Raw genomic sequence first — 21,028 nt, forward strand, 5'->3', positions numbered from 1 at the left:
CACACAATACATATGTGCACACAAAGAGGGGACCTCTAAATGAAACTTCCCAATTGCAGGTATACATATACATATGTATACTTATATACATATGTTTATGTATATACATATGTATATGTATATGTATTTATTTATATATATGCAGTGAACAAAATGTGATATTTTTTTATTTGATATTTGCAGATTTGAGTTTAGCACAATAAAAAAATGTTTGTAGTTTAATTTAATTTAATTTAATTTAATTTTTTTGCATGGCATAAAATATTGCATATTAAGAAAATACGGCTATTTATACATTTCTACTCTTCTTTAAAGGAGTTATTCGGACAATTAAATTTGTATGTGAGATTGCATTTAAATACATACATACAGACAATTTTTCTATACCTTTCCCGGCTCAGAAGGTTAAAATGGCATCTCTTGGCGATCTAATTTCAATTCTCGTACATTGCTGCTGGTGCATGCATAAGTTTGAGAGAGCAAAGGCCAGACATTGATCATAGTGGGGCTTTATAACACCGCTCGAAAACCACTGATATTGAAGTTCCATATTTTTGTTGATCAAACCTAAGCAGAGAGGACCTAAAAAATGCGAAGATGATCAAATTTGAGTTGTTAGTTATGTGATTCTTTTAACAATGGTGATCTGATAGAGCCTAAAAGTGAGGGTACTTAGGAAATACATAGCATCCTTGTACGAAATGTTTGCTTTAGATGCTTGTCTATAGATGTGCTCTATGGTTAGTGATAACGTAATAATAATAACTGCTCATAATTTGCAGTGCTCAAGTGGCGCTGCCTGCGCTCACTGAAGCAATTTAAAGGATCGATAAAGTTTTAATAAGAAAATAATAAACTGAATATACAGTAACACAATTAAATACTTATTATTATTATTCGGAAGCCCACAGCAAAGGCAGAGACAAAGCGTTCGAATCCTCAGGCCATGATTCATCCAATTGCCGCTGTGTAGGCAAGTCCAACGAACATATGTACATATACATACACACACATACATACACATACCTACTTGGACGGGCAGCTGATGGTCTTCAACACAAAGTTGGATTTGGCAGACAGCCACCACATCCAAATTGCAGCGAACCGTTCGCCAAAGAGTGAGAGATAAACGGAAGCTTAGTAGAGCGCATCGAAAGTACGAACAAACATGTCCGCCGATGGACAGTGTAGTACACTGTTACAATTTACTTAAAGCTCACTAATTGCTTGCTAACAGGAAATAGAGTAAAGCTAAAAGGGAAAGAGTAGCAAGAGAGAGAGAGAGAGAGGAAGACTGAGAGAGAGCGAGAGTGGCATGGGAGCTGCACATTTTCACTTTAGTTTTTTTTTATTATTTTCATTGCAGTCGCAAACGGAGCGATACTCGACTCTAGATGTTATTTAGAGGGCGGTGGTTCGGCGGAGAGCTTTCTGGCTACTGAAGATCTTGCAGTCGGCTCCATCATTGGCAAATTGCGTATTAATGGCGACCCCAATGCGGACACAGGTGACATTAATCTGTCGCTAAGAGAGAAGAACGCGCCCGTGCAGATTGTGGCAGGGACCAAGGACCTTGTTTTGTCGGTCGAGCTTGATAAAGAAGGTCTTCGAGGACCATCGTCGATCTATGTGAATGTCATTTGCATACGAAGACGCTCCACGGATCCGGTAAGTTAAATAAGTAGCAATAAGATTTGTAAGTCCAAAGAATCCAAGTATATAATTTTATTATATATTATATATATGTATTTAATTAACCCTCATTTTATATATATCAATTATTCAGTCTTTAATGTCAATGATCAATCAAACCTAAGGACCATTTTAATTAACCCCAACCTAGGGTTCAAGTAGGTCATTCCTCGAATGTTCGTGGAATAAAATTCTTAGACGCATTCAGCACCTGCAGAAGTTTCATTCCTTCATTCAGGCGGTGCACTCGACCAATCCGTAATGGGCAGCCAATTAACCTAAATCGAAGCCGGCTCCACTATTCCCTATGGAAGTGGACGTTGACGTTGGCTGTGCGTGTGCCGCTGTATAAGGGGCGTAATCTCGAAATACAAGTGAGGTAGTTAAATGAAATTGGGTAAACACGATTCGGAATGTTCACACTCGCATTTAGCCCATTTGCCCCATGGGAAAGGAATTTACAGAAGTTGCGGCTCTTTCTTGTACTCTATAAACAATTGAAAACTTTGCAGACAACGACGCCAATTTCAATTTTAGAATCAACATAACAGAAGGCAACTTAAACTTTTACTTCCACCAGGATGGGGATGAGGACGAGGTCCTGTGGTTTACTGTGGGCCCAGGCAGTGGCCATAAATTAGCCATTACTACTTCCGTAGTTTCTTTTGGGGGTTGCTCTCTAAGCTCTCTAAACATGCAAATATATGCGGTGTTTTTCAGAGGGGCGGGGAATAAGGGGGAGCAGGCCTGAGCTGTTGGCGCTTTGAACTCATTTTTGGGGTCAGTGACCAGGACTTGCCTATTGTTTGTGTGCCCGGCAGCCGGCCGCAGGGCTCAAAAGGTGTTTATCTTTAAACTCTCCAGTGAATGTGTAGCCTTTGTTCTTTATTGTTGCAGAGCTTCGTCATTCCCGTCAATGTTCGCGTCACGGACGTCAACGATAATGCACCACAATGGATTGGCACGCCCTATACGCTGACCCTCTCGGAGGTGACGGTGCCCGGTACACGCATACTTCAAGGCGCGCGTGCTGAGGATGCCGATCAGCCGGGACCCTTCTCCACGGTTGAGTATCAGGTACTGCCCGGTCCCTATGCGGAGCTGGTGCAATTCCTCAATCCGCTCGAGGGTACATTGGTGCTAAAGAAGGCGCTCGACTACGAGCAACTCCAGAACTTCACAGTCAAACTACGAGCTCAAGACCAGGGCACACCGCCGCGACATTCCGATACGCTCCTACGCGTGGTCATAACCGATGCGGATGATCAGAATCCGAAGTTTCTACGTGAATCCTACAGCGCTGAGCTACCCTCAGATGGCCGGGCTGGCGAGCTGCGTATGCGACCCGAACCCTTGAAGGCCATTGACCAAGATGAAGGCATCTGTGCGCCCATTCAATACACCATTGTACAATCGCAGGATGCAAAGTACTTTCGCGTGCATCCACATAATGGAATCATTACACAACTCGCGCCCATTGGGTACTCAGATCTTACGCATGGGGCCACTCTGGTGGTGAAGGCGACTCAAATAGATAATCCGGATCGTTACGCTCTGACCACAGTGCAGCTAACACGGCCGGGCACCCACAGCGATCTCAGCTCGCTCGCGTTTGTTCAGAAACGTTTTGTGATGCGCATACGCGAGGACACGGCTGTAGGCAATCGCATACTAGCACTGCCCACCAACAAGCCTGGCAAGCACTTGAAGTACACTATTGCGGATCCCATCAATTCGCAGTTCTTCAGCGTTGGCTCGCTGGGCGAATTGGTGCTAGCGAAGCCGCTGGACTATGAGAAGATGACCAAGCACGAGTTTCAGGTCATAGCTAGTGATGGCCTGACCAACAGCACATCGGCCGAGGTCACACTAGAGGTGATTGATGTCAACGACTGGGAGCCGCGCTTCCGGGAGACACACTACGAGTTTATGGTGCCCAAGAGCGTAAGTTAGCACATGCTGATGCAATTTATTAATATTATTGAGCATTTCCATTCCGATTCCAGCAGTCTCTGCAGTCACGGGCGGACTCTTTCGAGGGTGTGTTGATTGGCAAAGTGGAGGCGGCAGATGGGGATCGCAATGATAAGCTGGAGCTATCGCTGCGAGGCCAGCATGCGGGTCTATTCGAAATCGATGCATCGGGCAACATCTATATGCGCCCGGAGCAGCTACAAAGCCTCAATGAGTCCACGGTACATCTGATTGCTATTGCTACGGACTCGGGTGTGCCGCCACGTAGCACCTCTGTTCCTGTCAGCGTCACAATGGAAGGACTTACTCTCGCCCAATCCGCGTGGAACAACAGCATGCTGGGCATGTTTGGCATGATTGTGGGCTTGTTTCTGCTGATCATCATGGCGCTAAGCTGCTATATTGTGCGCTCCAAGAAGCAACGGAAGAGCAGCTCTGGCGGCCTCAGCCTCGGACGTAATCGTGTGCACAGCCAAGCGCACAGTAGCGTTTCCTCTGCGAACCTGGTGACGCATGAAAAACTGGCGGGCAACGGCAATGGAGCTACTGTCACCAGTGGTGGCGTGTCCGTTCTGCATATGAAGCATCCCAGCAGCAGCATTAGCATGGCCAATCCAATTAACAATGGACTGCATCATGTGGGAAATGGCGCCAGCAGCAGCATGGTGCTCAGCAGTGCCAGCAATTTGTTAGAGCGAGAGCGTGAGCGCGAACGGGAGCGTCAACGGGAAAGCTATGCGGCAACGGTGCGCAGTAAGTGTAGTCTGATTAAAGCCCCACTATCCCTATCAGCCCAAAACATTCACTATAAGTAGTCTTCTTACCAGGCATCGTATCTCGCGCCTCTGCCAACGGGCAGCTCTACGAAGAAGACGAGATCGAGCACGACTCCCTCTCGCAGCAGGGTCAACAGCAACAGACGACGCCGGATAACAACAACCGCAAGACGGTGGCCGCTGTGACGGGGGGCATAACAACGATCACAACGACGACAAACAGTGCTGTAAATGGGAGTGCAGCTGCTTCCAATCTGCTGACAGCGTCGGATACGATGGGTTCATCCGAAAACAATTTGACAGTCTACTTCTAGTTGAGCACAGCTGAAGACGATTTCACCCTGTAAATATTGCTGGCCTTAATATAAATTCACTAGGTCTTAACTCTAAGTCGCGCTTAGGTTTTATGCCCAATCATTGTAAATGTAGTAGACCAAATATAGCATTGTAAACATCCAGCACATGTAGTTTAAGCAAGCGAATTCCATTGTACAATTTTGCTAACCACTTTTTACGATACTTTTTAACGACAAGCTTAAGAATAAACTCTATTGAACTAATCAGATACTCATTTCTTGGTTGGGATCTGGGCTGCAGACTAAACTGTATTTGCATCGAACCTTAGTACGATTTGTTCAATAGTCTTAATCTCATTTTCAGAATTGATTGCTTTTATTTCGTTTGGTCTTAAACTCTAATTCGATTCAGCATAAAGTTTACAGCTTTGGCTTGATTTGAAATTATTATTTTTTAAATGAGAGAACAAAAGTTGCATTATGGACAAATTTAGTAAAACAATTTGGCTTATACACTAAAATCAGTAAATATGAAAAGACTTTGAACTGCATCAAATACAAAACAGGAAAGCAAACTCGATTTGGCATAATAAATTATGTAGATTTAGTTACATGAAAATTTACTTTTGTTTCTAGATTCTAGCTGCCATTGCGCGCTTTTTTACGCTTAAGCAGATTAAAATCTCCATATTTTATGTGATTGTCGGTTAGGAATGGCACATAAAAGGCGCGCAGCACCTTATGCGACTTTTCTGGTATGAGGAATGGCAAGGTTTTCATTATAGACCAGTCCTTTGTTCGCCTCGAATAGCTCGGTTCGAGTGTTGTGTATTTCCCCTCATCGAAGTCTAATAGAAAGTGGCACTGATCGTAGTCAAAGTACATGTGCTCGTTTTCCAAGTTCTGGTCATTGAAATAAGGATGCACGACCTGAGTGGCGTTGAAACCTTCCGTGTAATAAGCGGGCAACATGCCTCGGAATTCCGATTTAAGGAAACGCAGTCGGAAATTGCGTGCCGGGAAAAAGAAACTTCCTGGATAACGATACCAGTCTTTGCCAATGCATACATTATAAATTTCATCTGGACGATACTGTGGCGAAGTCTTAAATTGATTGAGCTCCAGCATTAGATCCATTGGCGCATGATAATTCCGATAGAGAGCAAATACACGTGAAAGACCCAATAAAGTGCTGGCCACCATCACGACAATGGCTATGAACATACTGTGATCTAAATAGTGAATGCCCGACTTGATTTTAAACACAAGCGTCTTGATACGGAAGAAGATACGCTGATAGACGTCCACAGTGATGGCGCCACAGAGAGAGATCATTGGGTAAATCGGAAACAGGAAACGCTCCTCTTTATGGGGCTGTGCCAAGAAAACCAGCAACCAAAGATAAAGAGGCGCTAATGAAATATAGCGCGGAAAGTTGAGCGTCGATTTAAACTTTGCAGGCACAATAAGATAATCCATGACCAGCATAATCGGTAATTGCAGTGCCAAAAGCTAAAAATACGATAAAATTGAGAAATTTACTATTGGTATTTACTACAAATGTAGCTCTGTTACTGACCCAAATAATGTTGAAATTGAGGAAACCATTGAGGATGTAGTAGCTGAGAGGCTCAGTGCCAAAAATGTTGGGTCCGTGGCTAGTGAAGACATTATACCAAACGATGTTAAGTGGCGCGAAGGTCAGTTTGCCAAAGTATTTCGTATCGATGGCAATCATGGGCAGTGCAATTGTTAAGCCAGAGATCAATGTCCACTGTAAAAAGGTACGCCAATCGCGTTGCCGAAGCAGCAATTCCAACACTAATGGAACTCCAATTAGCGCCGCGAATGGCCAACCGAGCAGCGCTGAAATAGCAGTAAAGAATATGGCCAGGCTGTAGCGCTGCTGCCACCATGCAGCCAAAGCAGAGCAGCCAAAGTACATAGAAAACGAGGATGGCAACAGCGCAGTACTGGACACAAACATGCCCACACTAAACAGCTGGAAGATCAGCCAGAGCCGACCGACGTGTATGCCGAACTCCTGGCATATAGATCTGTAAAGCAAGCAGTCCAACTAATTTCATTCTTTACAAAGTAGCAGACTTGACTCACTTGTACATAAAGCGCTCCATGAGTGCACAGCCAAAGCCCAGCATGCAACGAACCATATAAAAAATTAATATGGGACTTGGATTGAACAACTTCTGATAGATCCAGCCGGGGACGCCTTGCAGTAACAGATATGTGTAGGAGCGCAGGCCGAATTGCGGACTATACTCCCAGGTTTGCAGGCCGTGGCCGTTGATAATGTAGTGTAGCGGTTCCCAGTAATTAAAAGTCTCATCACAGTCTGAAATGTACGCCCAAATTGCGCTACAAAGACGCGCGCTCACAAATGTTTTGAAGGCCGTATGAACACTTGGCATAATCGGATTGGGGCTAGACTGGGTCTTATCCGCAGAATTCGATGCAGTCGCTGAGTGTTTACTATACAAAAAAAAAGCATATAATCTTAGTTGTTATAGTCATTGTATTATTATGATTCAAAGTACTTCTTCTTCTTTTCCTTTTTGCTGCCGGCTACGACACCGGCAGCTTCTTTGTTACCATTAAGACGTTTCGGTGGTTTTTTGGTGAGTATCTGGTTGTCAGCCTTATTAGCATTGTAGCGCGCTCTTGCCGCTGGCGGTGCCATATTTGATTATGTCTTTTACTAGCTGTTTTCCTACACACACAATTATCCTGAACAAGAAGCCAGCGTGTGAAACTGCAACAGCTGACAAAGTCTAAATGAAGCGAGTTGGCAGCAAGCTGTTTTGAGGTAATTAAATAAAGAGGTGTACGCAATCAACTTGAGTTCATAACAAATAAAATTGTACATCGCTTGACAAATGCATCTGTTTACTCGGACATAATATATTTTTAATACAATTGAATACCAATACAAGTTAAACAATTTAATCATAATATTATGCTATGACGTCATATATTTGGTGGTATTAATATTGCTAGCTTCTCTGCGCTACCTTATCTAATTTAGTAGACATGTTATTCTTGTGAGTTCTTCTTATCACGGTGGCAACTCTGTCGTCACAGCTGGTCAATTTACATTTTGCAATTGCAGTTTGTACATGCCGTTGCATTAATAAATAATTTGAGCCACAATATGTCTAAGGAAGATAAGGACAAAGTGCAAATTATCGACAAGGAGTTGGATCTCTCAAATGCAGGACGTGGCGTTTGGTTAGTCAAAGTACCCAAATACATTGCACAAAAATGGGAAAAGGCGCCGTCCAATATGGATGTTGGCAAGCTGCGAATCAGCAAAACGCCTGGTCAGAAAGCCCAAGTTTCACTTTCGCTCACGCCTGCTGTGCTCGCTCTGGATCCGGATGAGAAAATACCCACAGAGCACGTTCTCGACGTGTCACAGGTTACAAAACAGACTCTTGGTGTTTTCTCCCACATGGCACCAACAGAATTGGCGGCTGTGACCGCCAGCAATGGTAAGGAAAATGGTTCAGCTGCTTCCGCGACGCCAGACAGTGAGAAGCTATATATGGAGGGTCGTATCGTGCAAAAGCTTGAATGCAGACCCATTGCCGACACTTGCTACATGAAGTTGAAGCTCGAGTCCATACGCAAAGCGTCCGAGCCGCAGCGTCGAGTTCAGCCAATTGACAAGATTGTACAGAATTACAAGCCAGTTAAAGATCATGCACACAATGTAAAAATAACTGTTTTTTTTACTTTATCTATTATTTCTTGCTATAAATATTTTATATTTTAGATCGAGTATCGGGAACGTAAGAAGGCGGAAGGCAAAAAGGCACGTGATGATAAGAATGCTGTGATGGATATGCTTTTCCATGCATTTGAAAAGCATCAGTACTATAATATTAAGGACCTGGTGAAGATAACCAATCAGCCTATTAGCTACCTGAAGGAGATACTTAAAGATGTCTGCGATTATAACATGAAAAATCCGCACAAAAATATGTGGGAGCTCAAGAAAGAATATCGCCACTACAAGACTGAAGAGCAGAAGGACGAGGAAAAGACAAAATCAGACGGCAGCAGCGACTCCGAATAATTGTAGAATCTTGATTTTTATACCACCCCATCTATATATCTATATGTACAACTTTCAAATTTAACCACGTACTCAGTTAAGCGCAAAGTAAATCCAGAAGAATTTCTGTACAATTTTTATCGAAACTTCTGTCATTTTTAATACTTATAATTCCCGCCATCCCATAAATTTCAAACAAACTTGTTATTAGCTTTTTTACTTTTTTCCATTGCATTTAGATGCTTTCTTAAAATACTACAAAAAAAAGTTGATTTTGCACATTCATATGTATATATAATATATGTAGATGTAAATAGATAAATTTCTGCATAGGTGTACAAAATTTATTTTTGTCGTTAAAAAAAAATATTTTTTGCTACACTAGTAGATCAGGTACTTGATTTTCGTAGTACTATCAGCTCTACATGATTTCCAAAATATGTTTCTGGTTAATGTAAATTTCAAACCCTTTTTTTCTTGCCTTGCTGAAAGATTTTTAAAGGAAAATAAATGATAAAAATAATTATAAATGCAATAATAAATTGAAATATGGAATTAATAAATAAATGAATAATGTGGGTGAATTAAAAGTGAAAAGAAAAAAAATTGAAATGAAAAATATAAAGCAAAATTAATTGAAAGTGAGAACAGGAATTGTAAATGAAAAACTGAATGTAAAAGTAAACTAAAGCAAAAAAATCAAGAAAAATAATAGTTAACTGAAAATCGCAAAACTTGTTCAATCATAAGGAAATCGAGCTTAAATAATACTGCTTCAATTTGTTTTTTTTTTTACACTACAGAACATAAAGTAAAGTAATCTAAAAACTGGCAGCGTATAAAATAAATCTAAAAGTGAAATTTATGTTAAAAAAAAAAACACTCTTAGAACTAGACTTTGTACATTTGTCAAGACAAAAAAATTTATATACATATGCTATATATTTGTATATCGTCCAATATTGGATTTGTCAGTTACGCGGCTAACGAAGGTTTTTAATTTTGTTGAATGCCTGCGGAAGAGGCAGCCCTTGCATTATCAGCTGCTGTAAAAAATCATGAAGTTAGTTAGTTGTTTTTAAATATGCGTGATACACAAATAAAACGTTTACATTGAGAATGCCTACGGAGCGAACATCAAATTCTATACACTTATATAACGATCTATACACATATGATACAAAATTCTAATTCTATATCAAGAGTGAACCCATTAAACAGAAACTAAAGACAAAGACACGAATATTTAGTATACATCATCCGCTACGCATCGAAGGACCAGGCAGACACCGAAGATGCCAACCCAGAGTCAGCATCCTCTGGCCGTGCATTTGCCTTGGGCACCGGTTTTATAAGTCGCACGGTGTTTACATTAACTGTTTTAGGACTTTGCTGTCGTTGACTCGATGTTGTCGTTTTCTGGGATGTTGCTAATATCGGTTTTCCTCGTTGACCGACATTGTTCATATTTCCAATATCATCCTCCGGGTTCAGTTGTTTTCTCTCCGTGCTTATCAACATCATTTTGAACTGCCTGATCTCTATGGGCTTGCTTTTATCCCGTTTATCTATTTGTAGATCGACGTTGCCCTGGTTTGTCTACCATGGAATATTCAAAATTATAATAAAATATATAAAATATTGGTGGCATATCAATGTTATTTACCAGCAGCAATGAGGACAGCATATAGCAACATAGTTTGGTAGGATCCTTATCCTCTACAACGTCCGCCAAAGTAGCCACTCCACCTTTTTCCTGGCATTTCGATATAATTTCATCATTTAGGTCCCGTATACTAAAGTTTTGACGCGCATGCGCCGCTTCCAACGTGGGTGCAAGCCTACGATGCCAGTCAATAATCTGTAATTTATAACAGTTGATTAAAATACGAAAATATTAAATTTTTACAATAGCCTCTTCTTTCCCCGTGAGGTGCAGAACCACGCTTATTTTTTGAGGACCACTTTTTTCAAGATTCAAATAATGATTGCTAGCCAAGCTTCAAATACTCTTCTTTACTTTTTTCAATGTGTTCTGCTACCTGGTTAGCTTTGTCAATAGAATATGTAGTTTTAAATAAATTTTCTGTGATTTTAATTTAGCCCCCTCCATACTTGCTAACTTATTAGCTGTACAATATAAGATTGCCCACTATCAAAACTTTTCCTACCTTGGCGTCAGTCTCTGCATCTATGCTATTGCAGTTTTCTTCGAAACTCGAGTTGCTAGACTGTTCATCCCAGTCTTGATCCAACTCGTTGGCTGCATCCACATTGGACAATTCAGTTATGTTTCCTGCTGGGTCATCCAAAGAAATTACATTTTCTTCTATAATATCCTGGGCTATTGTGTCGTCATTATTTGGGTCTGTTTGATTTAATACTCCTGCTTCCAATAAAATGTCAGGTAATGTCATGTCCTTCTCTGTTTGCTCCGCACTCCTAGTTGGTTGAATTTCTACTGAGACCGATGCATCTTCTATTGCATTCAAATCAGGTAATCCTTCGGTTTCCACATCAACGATAATGCCATCATCCGCAGGCGAGTTGGCCAATCTAACCTCCTCCTGGTCAATGCCTGAATCGTACGTTGGACGCCTAAAGCCACGAAAGTCTACAAATAAAAGATAAACAAAAATTAGACCCCATCATGAATTGCATTTTTTTATATTAATATACTTTGTTCTGAATCAAATTCCATTTGATCCAAAGGTAAATCTGAAAAACTATTAAGTGATGTTGTGGAATTCGTGGGCGAGGTAGCACGCAGAACCCTAGGCGTAGGGGCAGCTTTCGGTTCAGCCTGTCTCTTAGCTGGGATGCGCTTTAAAAATATAATTAAATAATATAAAGACGTTTGGTTATTTATCGTCGGACATGCTTACCGCTTTCTTAAATATATCAAACTCTTTGGTTAGCTTAAAGAGGCAGCGTTTGCGGAGCTTTTTTTCTGGTAGCTGAAACAAATTTCGCTTAATTGTAAAGTGCACATCACGTTGCACTTGGACAATCTCGTCAACCGTTTCATTGATGCCGCTGAGTGCTAGCATTTCGGCATCAACGCGAACACTGAGCTTAGCTTTGTCTGGAACACCGGGCAGTATGTCGTGTACCATTACCTTGGGGGACAGCGACTGGAGACGCTGCTCTTCTATTATATCTGTAAGAACAACACCCTCGTCATCAAAAGATTGACCTGCACAATAGTTGGGTGCAGGCAGCAGACAACAAACGAAATACATACGCAAATAAAAGTAAAAAAAAATAAACAAAGAATGTGAGTCAAATGTCTACAAAAGAAAGGATTAACAAAAAACTTAGCCTGATTCTGTTTTATACAACACACGAGTCAACATAAACTGAGTGCATCTTAGTTTACCTGTTGGCAGTGTATCGCATATATCATCCATCCCAATGCCGGAATCTATTTGTAACAACTGCTCATTGCTGTCATCGACTTTGCTATTTGAGAGCTCTAATTGCAAGCGTTTCTCTACAGGCTGTGACTCCTGTTGGTTCTGCTGATCCAAGCGTGTGCTGTCCATACAACTTTCATCATTCATGGCTAACGAGAATGCTTCGAGATGGCAATCATTGGTTTGTTCCTCGGTGGTATCTGCCAACGTCATTGTCCTGAGTGAGTCGTCAACAACTGAGTCCGCCTGTACTTCATTGAGATCTGCACTCATATCAAAATTATCAATATCCTCTGTTAGTTTTATACGCTTAGGACTTTCTGCATTGGTGTCCAACAAATGTTCCTGCAGGTTTTCCAATTCTAATCGCAAACGCTTTGACTTTTCGTCTTCATCTGCAATCAGCGCGCGTTTCAGCAGTGACTTTTCTCCGTATCGAGAGGCGAGCATTTGATTCTCCAGCGCTATATACTCATCCAAATATTCCTTATTGCTCATGTTTCTGTGTAGAGTGTCTGATACATTCACTTGATTTCTGTTCACATACTCTTTGATCAGATTTAGACGATCGAATTGAATGTCTGGCAGAAGCGTATTGTATCTGGGCTCCGGATGGTAGGTGAACACTTTGTAGTTCTTCTTCTCATCCTGTTCGTAGGGATTGGCTGGGTCTACAATGGACGCATATTTCCATATATGCGACGGAGTGTGATCCTGATACATATGCTCAATTGTACGATTTCTATTTTTATTTGTTTCAAATCCAACGCGACTAAAACGCTTCTCTTCCGACATTATTTTAAATTTTTTCGGTTCCATCTTGTATGAGAACGGATCAAATTCTTTATGTGTGAGTTTCTTAACGCGTCGCTTGCGGTGTTCCTCCGGCTTGCTAGCATCTTTGTTACTATAAAACGCAGTACAATTAATAAGTTTATTGACATGAATAATGTAGAGTAAAGTGCGACAGCAAATAACTGAACCCGGAGAAAATGAAGAGAATGACAGGAGCGGTGATAAGCGAATACATGATAAGAAATGAAAACAGACTGCTTGGCGACAAATCTTGACACACTAAATCAATAACCACATGGCAACCGTTGTTAAGCTCTCATTTTACTCACCTATTGGTGTTATCCTCCTTTTGGGGATCTGCTTTAAGCAGAGCCTCGATTTGATGTTCCACTACCTGGTACATAAACTCCACTCTGTCTCCATAGACTTTACTGCAGTATTGAAGAACGCTGCCGGCGGCAGCAATAACCGAACGACGCGGCACACTCGACCCAGAGACTTGCCGTAAAAACTCATCCATATACTAACAATTGATAAATATCAATATCAAAATATAATAAATTGTATTCAGTTACTTACATAGGAAAGCGACAATCGCAAATCTGTTGAGAAATCAGTATTTTTTGATACCTCTTCCAAAAGCAGCAAAAGTGTTGCCAGACTGGAGGATTCATGGTAGGCAATAATAGCTTTGGCAACATTGGTGCCTGGTCTGCTATTTGCGATCTCAAGCAGATTTTTTATTACATCACTGGAACGAGCGCTGGGCAAGTCTGTAAGCAAATATAGCAATTCGTGTTTAATGTTTTTTCTTCAATGAGAACTGCTTAAATTAAAATTAAAATAGAGTCTGACTTAATCACCGTAAAATGTATCGCCATCTTCGCTTGGCCGCCGGCGATGACAGTTGTTCATGGCGAGAGCTAACAAGCAACTGCCCAACTGAACGAACGACTTAAGGCGATCTTTATACATAACGCACTAACAACAACTACACGTGTATATTCACACACACACACACAAGAATATTGGCGTACTTACACAAATAAAAATCTGTGAGGCCTATGCCAATGTGTATTTGCGTATGTATGAAATGCGTAGATGGCACTACCAACTGCTAGGGAACACTTACCTTCTTCAGTATCTACATCCATTTTAGTATTCGTTTAACGACGTAATGAGAATCTAAAAACAAACAATCACAGTTTGTATATATTTTCCGGAACTGTGCATGCCCCGCTGAATACATACAAACACACGCACACAAATAATACACAATTCACATGGGGCGCGCCAAGCGTCTCAGCAACTAAAATGGTAGCAAAGAAATTGTGTTTGACAGGAGTACAACACGAAAATCAATATTACCGCCTGTTAAATTAAATTTTATTTTATTATTTAGGAATTCTAAATGGCGCGAATCGTGTTTTCATTCCAATTAGCTCTGTATGTACTTATGTACTCACGATTTTGTTTTGCTCTCTCAGTTTTCGAAGCAAAAATTTTCTTACAGGGCTGAATGAACGTGTACTCAAGTGAACTAGTGCGGTATTGCAACAGTATTTTAAATCCAAGTTGGTCACACATAATTGCATTCGTATAATAATCGATTATTGAAATAAATATAAAACATATAGTATACTTTTAAAATGAAAATATAATAAAATAAAAGATATAAAAAAACCCGCAAATCAAATAAACTATGTTATTTTGAGTTCTATATAAATCTTCTTTAACAACACTGCCATTTGTCAGTTTTAATAAATGCGAAAGTGTATAAATCGGCATCAAATTATTTCTTTTTAAATAAATTTTTTTATTTTTCATTAATTTATATATTAAATAGAAACGTCTCTATTTACTGTTTACATGTATATTTGAAATTCATAGAACGGTTTTAGCTTCGATTTTATAAAAAAATCGATAATTCCGAATACATTGACGATATGAAATCAAATCACCTCTGCCAATGCTCATGTGTATGTAGACATTTAGCTCAACTTGGCAATTTATAAGTCTCCACTTTCTTTTCGGTATCAAAAACTAAACACTCAACATGGGTCGTATGCACGCTCCAGGGTAAATTGCACTTTCGCTAATTGTAATGAGCAAGAGTTCTCGAAAAATATGCCTGCCTTATGTACGAAAACTTGTGCTATGCTAATGTTGTACGCACTAGGCCGCTATTAAAACCGACAACAAAGCCATGAACACAAGCACATGTTGCCAGCGATAAAACTTGCGGCTCTTGTCACTTACAAGCGAGTTTAACGAAATGTTTTATTTACAGCAAGGGTATTTCCCAATCAGCTCTACCATACAGACGAACAGTGCCATCATGGCTGAAGCTCAACGCTGATGATGTCAAGGAACAGATCAAGAAACTTGGCAAGAAAGGCCTGACGCCTTCCAAAATTGGTATTTGTATTTGTGTTTACGTTTTGAGGTTATGTCAACTGAACTATCTCATCAATTATTATAGGTATAATTTTGCGTGATTCTCATGGCGTTGCCCAAGTGCGCTTTGTTAACGGAAACAAAATCCTGCGCATCATGAAATCGGTTGGTCTTAAACCAGACATTCCCGAAGATCTATACCATATGATCAAGAAGGCAGTTGCCATTCGTAAACATTTGGAGCGCAATCGCAAGGATAAGGACGGCAAGTTCCGTTTGATTTTGGTAGAATCCAGAATTCACCGGCTGGCACGCTACTATAAAACAAAGAGTGTACTGGCTCCGAATTGGAAATATGAATCCAGTACAGCATCTGCTCTGGTTGCTTAATTTGCCTACGCAATTTTTTACGCAATATAAATAAACAACAAAAACAAAAAAAAAATCATATTAAAAACAGTGTAAAATTCCTAAACATCTACGTGATTGATATCGTGGATGTAAGAAACAAACTATTTTGAATTCAAATTTTGGGAGTTGATCAGTTTTTGATAATGATAAAAACAAAGTGTGACCAAGTCGTATTTATCTGGTATATTTTAGGTCTTCATTTAAGTTGCATTTTCAGCAGGTAATTAAATGAAATATTTCTATTACAAGTGAAAATGGAATTGGAGGAAATGGTCGCAATACAATTGGAAGCTATCGAGGTGATATTAAATCATATACTTTATATTCGTGGCGTTTATCCTGCACAAATCTTTAAGAAACGCCGTGTCTACAACACACCAGTCTTTATAGTGGCCTTCCCAGCCTTAAGCTCTTACCTAGCAAATGTTTTGAAAACTGTGCAGCAGCATTTACGGAAAAATACAGCACAATTCAGGATGGAAATAACTATATATGGAAATGAGTCGGATCACATGGAAAGCTACTTTCTGGAAATGCAACGAATTCAGGCTGATCCAGCAGAGGATCAATATTTAATGGAATATGAACAACAGCTAAGGACTGCCCTATACAAATTCGCGGATCGAGTGAAACATTTACCAAAACTTGATCAAAATGCCAAGTTTAAAGTGCGTATACATACAACACAGGCAGCGTTTACAGAGCTCAGTCACGACGCGCAATACCAGGAGTTCCCCTGGCTACAGTCAAATGGGAGTCCTTTGCAGTTAAAGCAGCAGCAGCAAAAGTTTTCACTCCTACCTTTGTCTAGAGTTGACAAAGTGGGATTGCGAATGGAGGCACATATACATAATTAGTTTTACGACTTTAAGCATTGAATGTTTAAGTGTCTTGCCAGCTCATTTTGAATGTTTTCAAATAGCAATGGAAAATATATAATTGAAATTTCTGTCAACCTTAAGTAAAATGTAGAATGTGCAAAGGTAATTCTATCCTACAGATGTATATATAATATTTAAATATATTTATTTTGCAGAAATTTATATTATTTTTCTTTATACTTTGCGTATACAAACAAATATTTTCTTCACAGAGTTTTATATTGATAAACTTTTTAATAATAGAAAATATATTATTTAGAGCAATCCTTGACGCTTTAGGTCCTCAAAGGTTTTGCGGTTGACTACGTTTCCTAGCGTGTCCTCGAACTCCTCCTCCTGATCAGCGATCCACCGCTCGCTCTGCTTTTGCGACTTCAGCTTTTCCCACAACGTGATCGCATCCTCGATCTGCGTAACATTCGCAAAATGCGCCGTATTTGGTATGCCTAAGCACCGCATTCCGTGCGCGTGTCGCCACTCGGCAAAATGACGCTGGAACGCCTTGGGTCCCTTGTAAGTGAAGTTGCCACAAATCTCGCAATTGTAGCTGATATTCAGGCCATGCAACTTATATAGCCAGTACGGTATAGGTTTGCCATCCCAACCCAATGGCAAATTTTTGGGATTGAATGGCACATCATCTGCATCGGGATCATCGTCGTTATCCGACTCGCTAGCTTCGACATCGCTGTCATCCCGCTCGCCTCCAGTACGTGCCTGTTTGCGCTGCACATTCTCCTTGGTTGCCGCCCTTTGTTCGGACAGCAGCTCGGCGTATTTATAGAGCAGCGCTTCCAACTGCGCGATTTCTTTATTTCGTTCATTCTCGCGTGTTTGTGCGTTGGCGCTTTTTGCTGTTGGTTTCTTGGCCATTAGCGCGGGGTCCAAGGTACTCTTGCCCTTAGTAGTAAACAGACGTTGAGCCCTCTCCTCCAAAGTGCCGCCACACTTCAGGCCTAAGGCAACCAAGCCGGACTTGAGACGATCTAAGCCCAGGGAGGCCAGCTCTTCCCAACTTGAGAAGGCGGAGAGATCTAAATGCGCACCAGTGTTGGCGAGTGCCGATTCTGTCTCCTTCAACGACCAACCTGGGAAGGCACCCTGTAGCCATTGGCGCTGAAACTCAAGCTCAACTTTGACCAGCTCGCTCTCAAGGTCAAGGAGCGGCTGAATGCGTAATATGAAGCTGTGTAGATAATGGTTAAGCGTTTCAATGTACTTGCGGTATTCACGATTTTTACGCTCACGTGGTATGTCAAAGACATGGTCAAAGGACATTAGGTACGTGATGTAGTCCAACTTTTCAACGCCCCTCAAATTTAAATAGAGTTCATAACATTCGTTTAAGTCCAAGTACCGTCCGCCGCCTTCCTCGTCAGTAAATTCGACTAGAGCGCTCATATCATCGGGATTATTGTAGACCTTTATCATCTCTTCAAACTCTACTGAAAGGGGAACACTGACTTCGGCTGGATGGGATTTGTAGAATTGTTTTATTTGCTTCAGTCGGGCATAAAATTCATTGAACTCATTTGGGCCGGACAGTGCTGCAATCTCAGCCTTTCGCTCATTATCCTTGTCCTCATACAGGTCACGCAGCTGTGTGGTAGCATTGTGGTGAAGTTCCATTAAATACTTTAGCCGGTGTTCACTATGGATGCGCTCCTTTTCGCCGGGCTTTTTCGTAGCATGCTCATCCACCATTAGTTTGATCAAACGCTCTCGCTCTTCATGGTACCGACGCTGCTGTTCTAGTAGCGTCTCCATTATGCTGATTACTTTAAACAGAAACCGCTATTTGCAAACAAATAACAAATTTTCACAAAGTAGCGTGTGTACATACGTACTTAAGAGCTGTACTTAATGTATCGATAATAGTGATAACAATTAAGAATGTGTAATCGATATTTAAATTTTATATTTATTAATGTATTGAAAGTAATTTTTGTGTACATATTTTTTATTGTAGAACGAAATAAAACATTATTTGTAGCTATTCTCAAATATATCTTTTAATGATAATAATCGAATATTAAAACGATTTATTATTATTTCAGCTGATATATGAAATATTTTCATCAAAGCTTTCGATTAATGTTTGCTTCACCCTTTGGTACTTTGCAGCACTGCACATCACGACGTAAAAATCATATGATCGATTAGTGGTAGTGAAAAATTCAGACGACGGGCAGAAGGCACACACACTGCAAGTACGTTTTCGGTTTCGTTTTAGTCTCGTGTTAAATATTATTTTGTAATTTTACTGGCATGTTGTATAATTAAGATATTAATTAAAGAGTTGAACATTATTACAGGCACGGTAGTACGTGAATTCCTTCGGAACTATTGAATTACTATTTCGATTTTGTGACAAGTGAGAAAAGCAATAAAGATGGCTTTGAGCGACGCTGATGTACAAAAACAGGTAAATAACAAGTGTTAACGAAAAATATTTAATTGTACACAGAATTTAAGGAAGTTAAGCATATGAAATAATTGTTTCTCCAATTGAACATATGAATTTCAATGCCACAGATTCGGTAGCAGTAAAGATGGCGAAGTCATGGGATTCTCGCCGTAGTCATGTGAATTATAGGTGCAATTTTTTCAATCGCTAAACATTTAAAAATCGAATCAGCACTGTCATTTATTATATTATGTTCATATAATACAAGGTATATATATATATCTGAGCCAATTAAATATGAGCTTAATGTTGCTGTGGGTAAAAAACGAAGTTAAAAATTTTTGTCAAAAGCAAAATGCTTATTGGTCATGTGACACGCACTACACTTGAGCAGTGTGCTAAAGCGAGACAACTAGCGCAGTGAATACACTATTGCTAACGCAGTCACACGACTTGACTGTGAATGCACTTGTCGCGCCTTATCAATGCCATTGAATAGTTTTACTAAAAGTAAAAACATTAAATTAAATGTATATTTGCCCATGTTAACGTAACGAATTGTGCCGGGCAACATCTGCTAATTAAGTTTGTGATCTACACAAATATATATCTCTAGATATAAGTAATCATGTGATTAACTTTAAGGTTTGGTTTTATACAATGTTTTGGGCGTTCATTATTAATTTGTTTTCATCCCATAACTTTAATACACTTTTGTTATAGATCAAACATATGATGGCATTCATTGAGCAAGAGGCCAATGAAAAAGCGGAAGAGATTGATGCCAAAGCCGAGGAAGAATTCAATATCGAAAAGGGACGTCTCGTCCAGCAACAGCGTCTCAAGATAATGGAGTACTACGAGAAGAAGGAGAAACAGGTTGAGCTGCAGAAGAAAATTCAATCCTCAAATATGCTCAATCAAGCTCGCTTGAAGGTCTGTCCCTACATGTTCTAAATAAAAAGAAAAGTCTAATATGTTTTTTGTTGCTTACAGGTGCTTAAAGTGCGTGAAGATCACGTGAGCAGTGTGCTCGATGATGCACGCAAACGTCTCGGTGAAGTCACCAAAAACGAGTCCGAATACAAGGCCGTACTAAGCAAACTGATTGTGCAGGGCCTGTATCAAGTGATGGAACCTAAAGTAATCCTACGCTGCCGTCAAGTTGATGTACCCCTCGTCCAGGATGTAATCCCAACATCTGCTGAGCAGTACAAAGCCGCAATGAAACAGGATGTTGAGCTTATTATCGATGAGAAAGATTATCTAGCAGCCGATACCTGTGGCGGTGTTGAGCTGTTTGCCTTGAACGGACGCATCAAGGTACGTAGCAAAAGTCTTGTTGATATATCCTCTTTATCTTTATATTATTTCTTTGTAGGTGCCAAATACTCTGGAGTCCAGATTAGAATTGATTTCGCAGCAACTTGTGCCAGAGATCCGTAACGCCTTGTTTGGCCGCAATGTTAATCGCAAATTCACTGATTAAAATTTTTCTTTAAGTGCAAAAAACAGTAAAAGAAAAATAACAATACCAACATCAAAGTTCAAGCTTATAATACCAACAATAATAACAACCACAATAAGAGAAAAAAACCTAAATAATGGAGGAATACGAAAACTCCTACTCTTGAACTCATTTAACAAAATTGTGTCTATTAATTATAATTATTATTGCCGTTGTCTTTTTATAGTGAAGCAAAAACCTTTTGGTCAGATATGTGAGCTACAATTATGTGTTATACGTACTTGCATATTTGCCAACTATTACAATATATATATACATATATATTTTAGAGTATATTTCAGATAAAAAAAAAGTTCTAACTGCATTCAAATCCGTAAAAGAGTTTGTTAAAGTTTGTTTTTTTTATGAACTAACCGGCGTAAACAATATAAGCTAATCAT

The 21,028-nt window shown here is 40.1% G+C and overlaps 8 protein-coding genes across 12 annotated transcripts; 5 read left to right on the forward strand and 3 right to left on the reverse strand.

The window, feature by feature from the left end:
• Positions 1-1,168: 1,168 nt before the first annotated feature.
• LOC111598623 (protocadherin gamma-B1) lies at positions 1,169-4,896 on the forward strand. Its single transcript, XM_030225764.1, has 5 exons — positions 1,169-1,187; positions 1,367-1,668; positions 2,590-3,636; positions 3,699-4,419; positions 4,494-4,896. The coding sequence occupies exons 1-5, from the start codon at positions 1,169-1,171 to the stop codon at positions 4,754-4,756; spliced, it is 2,352 nt and encodes a 783-aa protein (XP_030081624.1). The 3' UTR covers positions 4,757-4,896.
• A 234-nt stretch (positions 4,897-5,130) lies between these two features.
• LOC111598532 (alpha-1,2-mannosyltransferase ALG9) lies at positions 5,131-7,575 on the reverse strand. Its single transcript, XM_023313818.2, has 4 exons — positions 7,294-7,575; positions 6,854-7,228; positions 6,318-6,795; positions 5,131-6,250 (listed from the first exon to the last, which is right to left on the reverse strand). The coding sequence occupies exons 1-4, from the start codon at positions 7,434-7,436 to the stop codon at positions 5,378-5,380; spliced, it is 1,869 nt and encodes a 622-aa protein (XP_023169586.1). The 5' UTR covers positions 7,437-7,575; the 3' UTR covers positions 5,131-5,377.
• A 235-nt stretch (positions 7,576-7,810) lies between these two features.
• Positions 7,811-9,007, forward strand: LOC111598565 (general transcription factor IIF subunit 2). The gene is made up of 2 exons (XM_023313866.1): positions 7,811-8,468; positions 8,532-9,007. The coding sequence occupies exons 1-2, from the start codon at positions 7,908-7,910 to the stop codon at positions 8,832-8,834; spliced, it is 864 nt and encodes a 287-aa protein (XP_023169634.1). The 5' UTR covers positions 7,811-7,907; the 3' UTR covers positions 8,835-9,007.
• A 633-nt stretch (positions 9,008-9,640) lies between these two features.
• On the reverse strand, positions 9,641-14,537 carry LOC111598584. 5 transcript variants are annotated; one of them, XM_023313894.2, is made up of 10 exons: positions 14,491-14,537; positions 14,157-14,395; positions 13,604-13,797; positions 13,354-13,547; positions 12,193-13,136; positions 11,699-12,009; positions 11,493-11,637; positions 10,985-11,427; positions 10,480-10,674; positions 9,784-10,412 (listed from the first exon to the last, which is right to left on the reverse strand). In XM_023313894.2, the coding sequence occupies exons 2-10, from the start codon at positions 14,176-14,178 to the stop codon at positions 10,077-10,079; spliced, it is 2,784 nt and encodes a 927-aa protein (XP_023169662.2). In that variant the 5' UTR covers positions 14,179-14,395; positions 14,491-14,537; the 3' UTR covers positions 9,784-10,076. The 5 variants fall into 5 exon arrangements, with proteins under 5 accessions (XP_023169661.2, XP_023169660.2, XP_023169662.2 ...); XM_023313893.2 differs by lacking the exons at positions 14,157-14,395; positions 14,491-14,537 and having other exon boundaries at positions 9,641-9,856; positions 10,185-10,412; XM_023313892.2 differs by lacking the exons at positions 14,157-14,395; positions 14,491-14,537 and having other exon boundaries at positions 9,641-9,859; positions 10,185-10,412.
• A 467-nt stretch (positions 14,538-15,004) lies between these two features.
• On the forward strand, positions 15,005-15,875 carry LOC111598551 (40S ribosomal protein S13). The gene is made up of 3 exons (XM_023313844.2): positions 15,005-15,103; positions 15,315-15,442; positions 15,507-15,875. Exons 1-3 carry the CDS (start codon positions 15,081-15,083, stop codon positions 15,809-15,811), a joined length of 456 nt encoding a protein of 151 aa, XP_023169612.1. The 5' UTR covers positions 15,005-15,080; the 3' UTR covers positions 15,812-15,875.
• A 112-nt stretch (positions 15,876-15,987) lies between these two features.
• LOC111598582 (mitotic spindle assembly checkpoint protein MAD2B) lies at positions 15,988-16,851 on the forward strand. Its single transcript, XM_023313888.2, has one exon. It carries the CDS (start codon positions 16,087-16,089, stop codon positions 16,687-16,689), a length of 603 nt encoding a protein of 200 aa, XP_023169656.2. The 5' UTR covers positions 15,988-16,086; the 3' UTR covers positions 16,690-16,851.
• A 102-nt stretch (positions 16,852-16,953) lies between these two features.
• Positions 16,954-18,577, reverse strand: LOC111598541 (splicing factor 3A subunit 3). Its single transcript, XM_023313830.1, has one exon. The coding sequence runs from the start codon at positions 18,478-18,480 to the stop codon at positions 16,969-16,971; it is 1,512 nt and encodes a 503-aa protein (XP_023169598.1). The 5' UTR covers positions 18,481-18,577; the 3' UTR covers positions 16,954-16,968.
• Positions 18,578-18,825: 248 nt separating this feature from the next.
• LOC111598511 (V-type proton ATPase subunit E) lies at positions 18,826-20,640 on the forward strand. The gene is made up of 5 exons (XM_023313784.1): positions 18,826-18,923; positions 19,029-19,138; positions 19,844-20,056; positions 20,117-20,443; positions 20,502-20,640. The coding sequence occupies exons 2-5, from the start codon at positions 19,106-19,108 to the stop codon at positions 20,607-20,609; spliced, it is 681 nt and encodes a 226-aa protein (XP_023169552.1). The 5' UTR covers positions 18,826-18,923; positions 19,029-19,105; the 3' UTR covers positions 20,610-20,640.
• The last annotated feature ends 388 nt before the right edge of the window (positions 20,641-21,028 follow it).

The sequence above is a fragment of the Drosophila hydei genome, unplaced genomic scaffold (assembly GCF_003285905.1).
Source record: "Drosophila hydei strain 15085-1641.00,03,60 unplaced genomic scaffold, DhydRS2 tig00008139-arrow-pilon, whole genome shotgun sequence".
In the NCBI taxonomy this organism is placed as follows: domain Eukaryota; kingdom Metazoa; phylum Arthropoda; class Insecta; order Diptera; family Drosophilidae; genus Drosophila; species Drosophila hydei.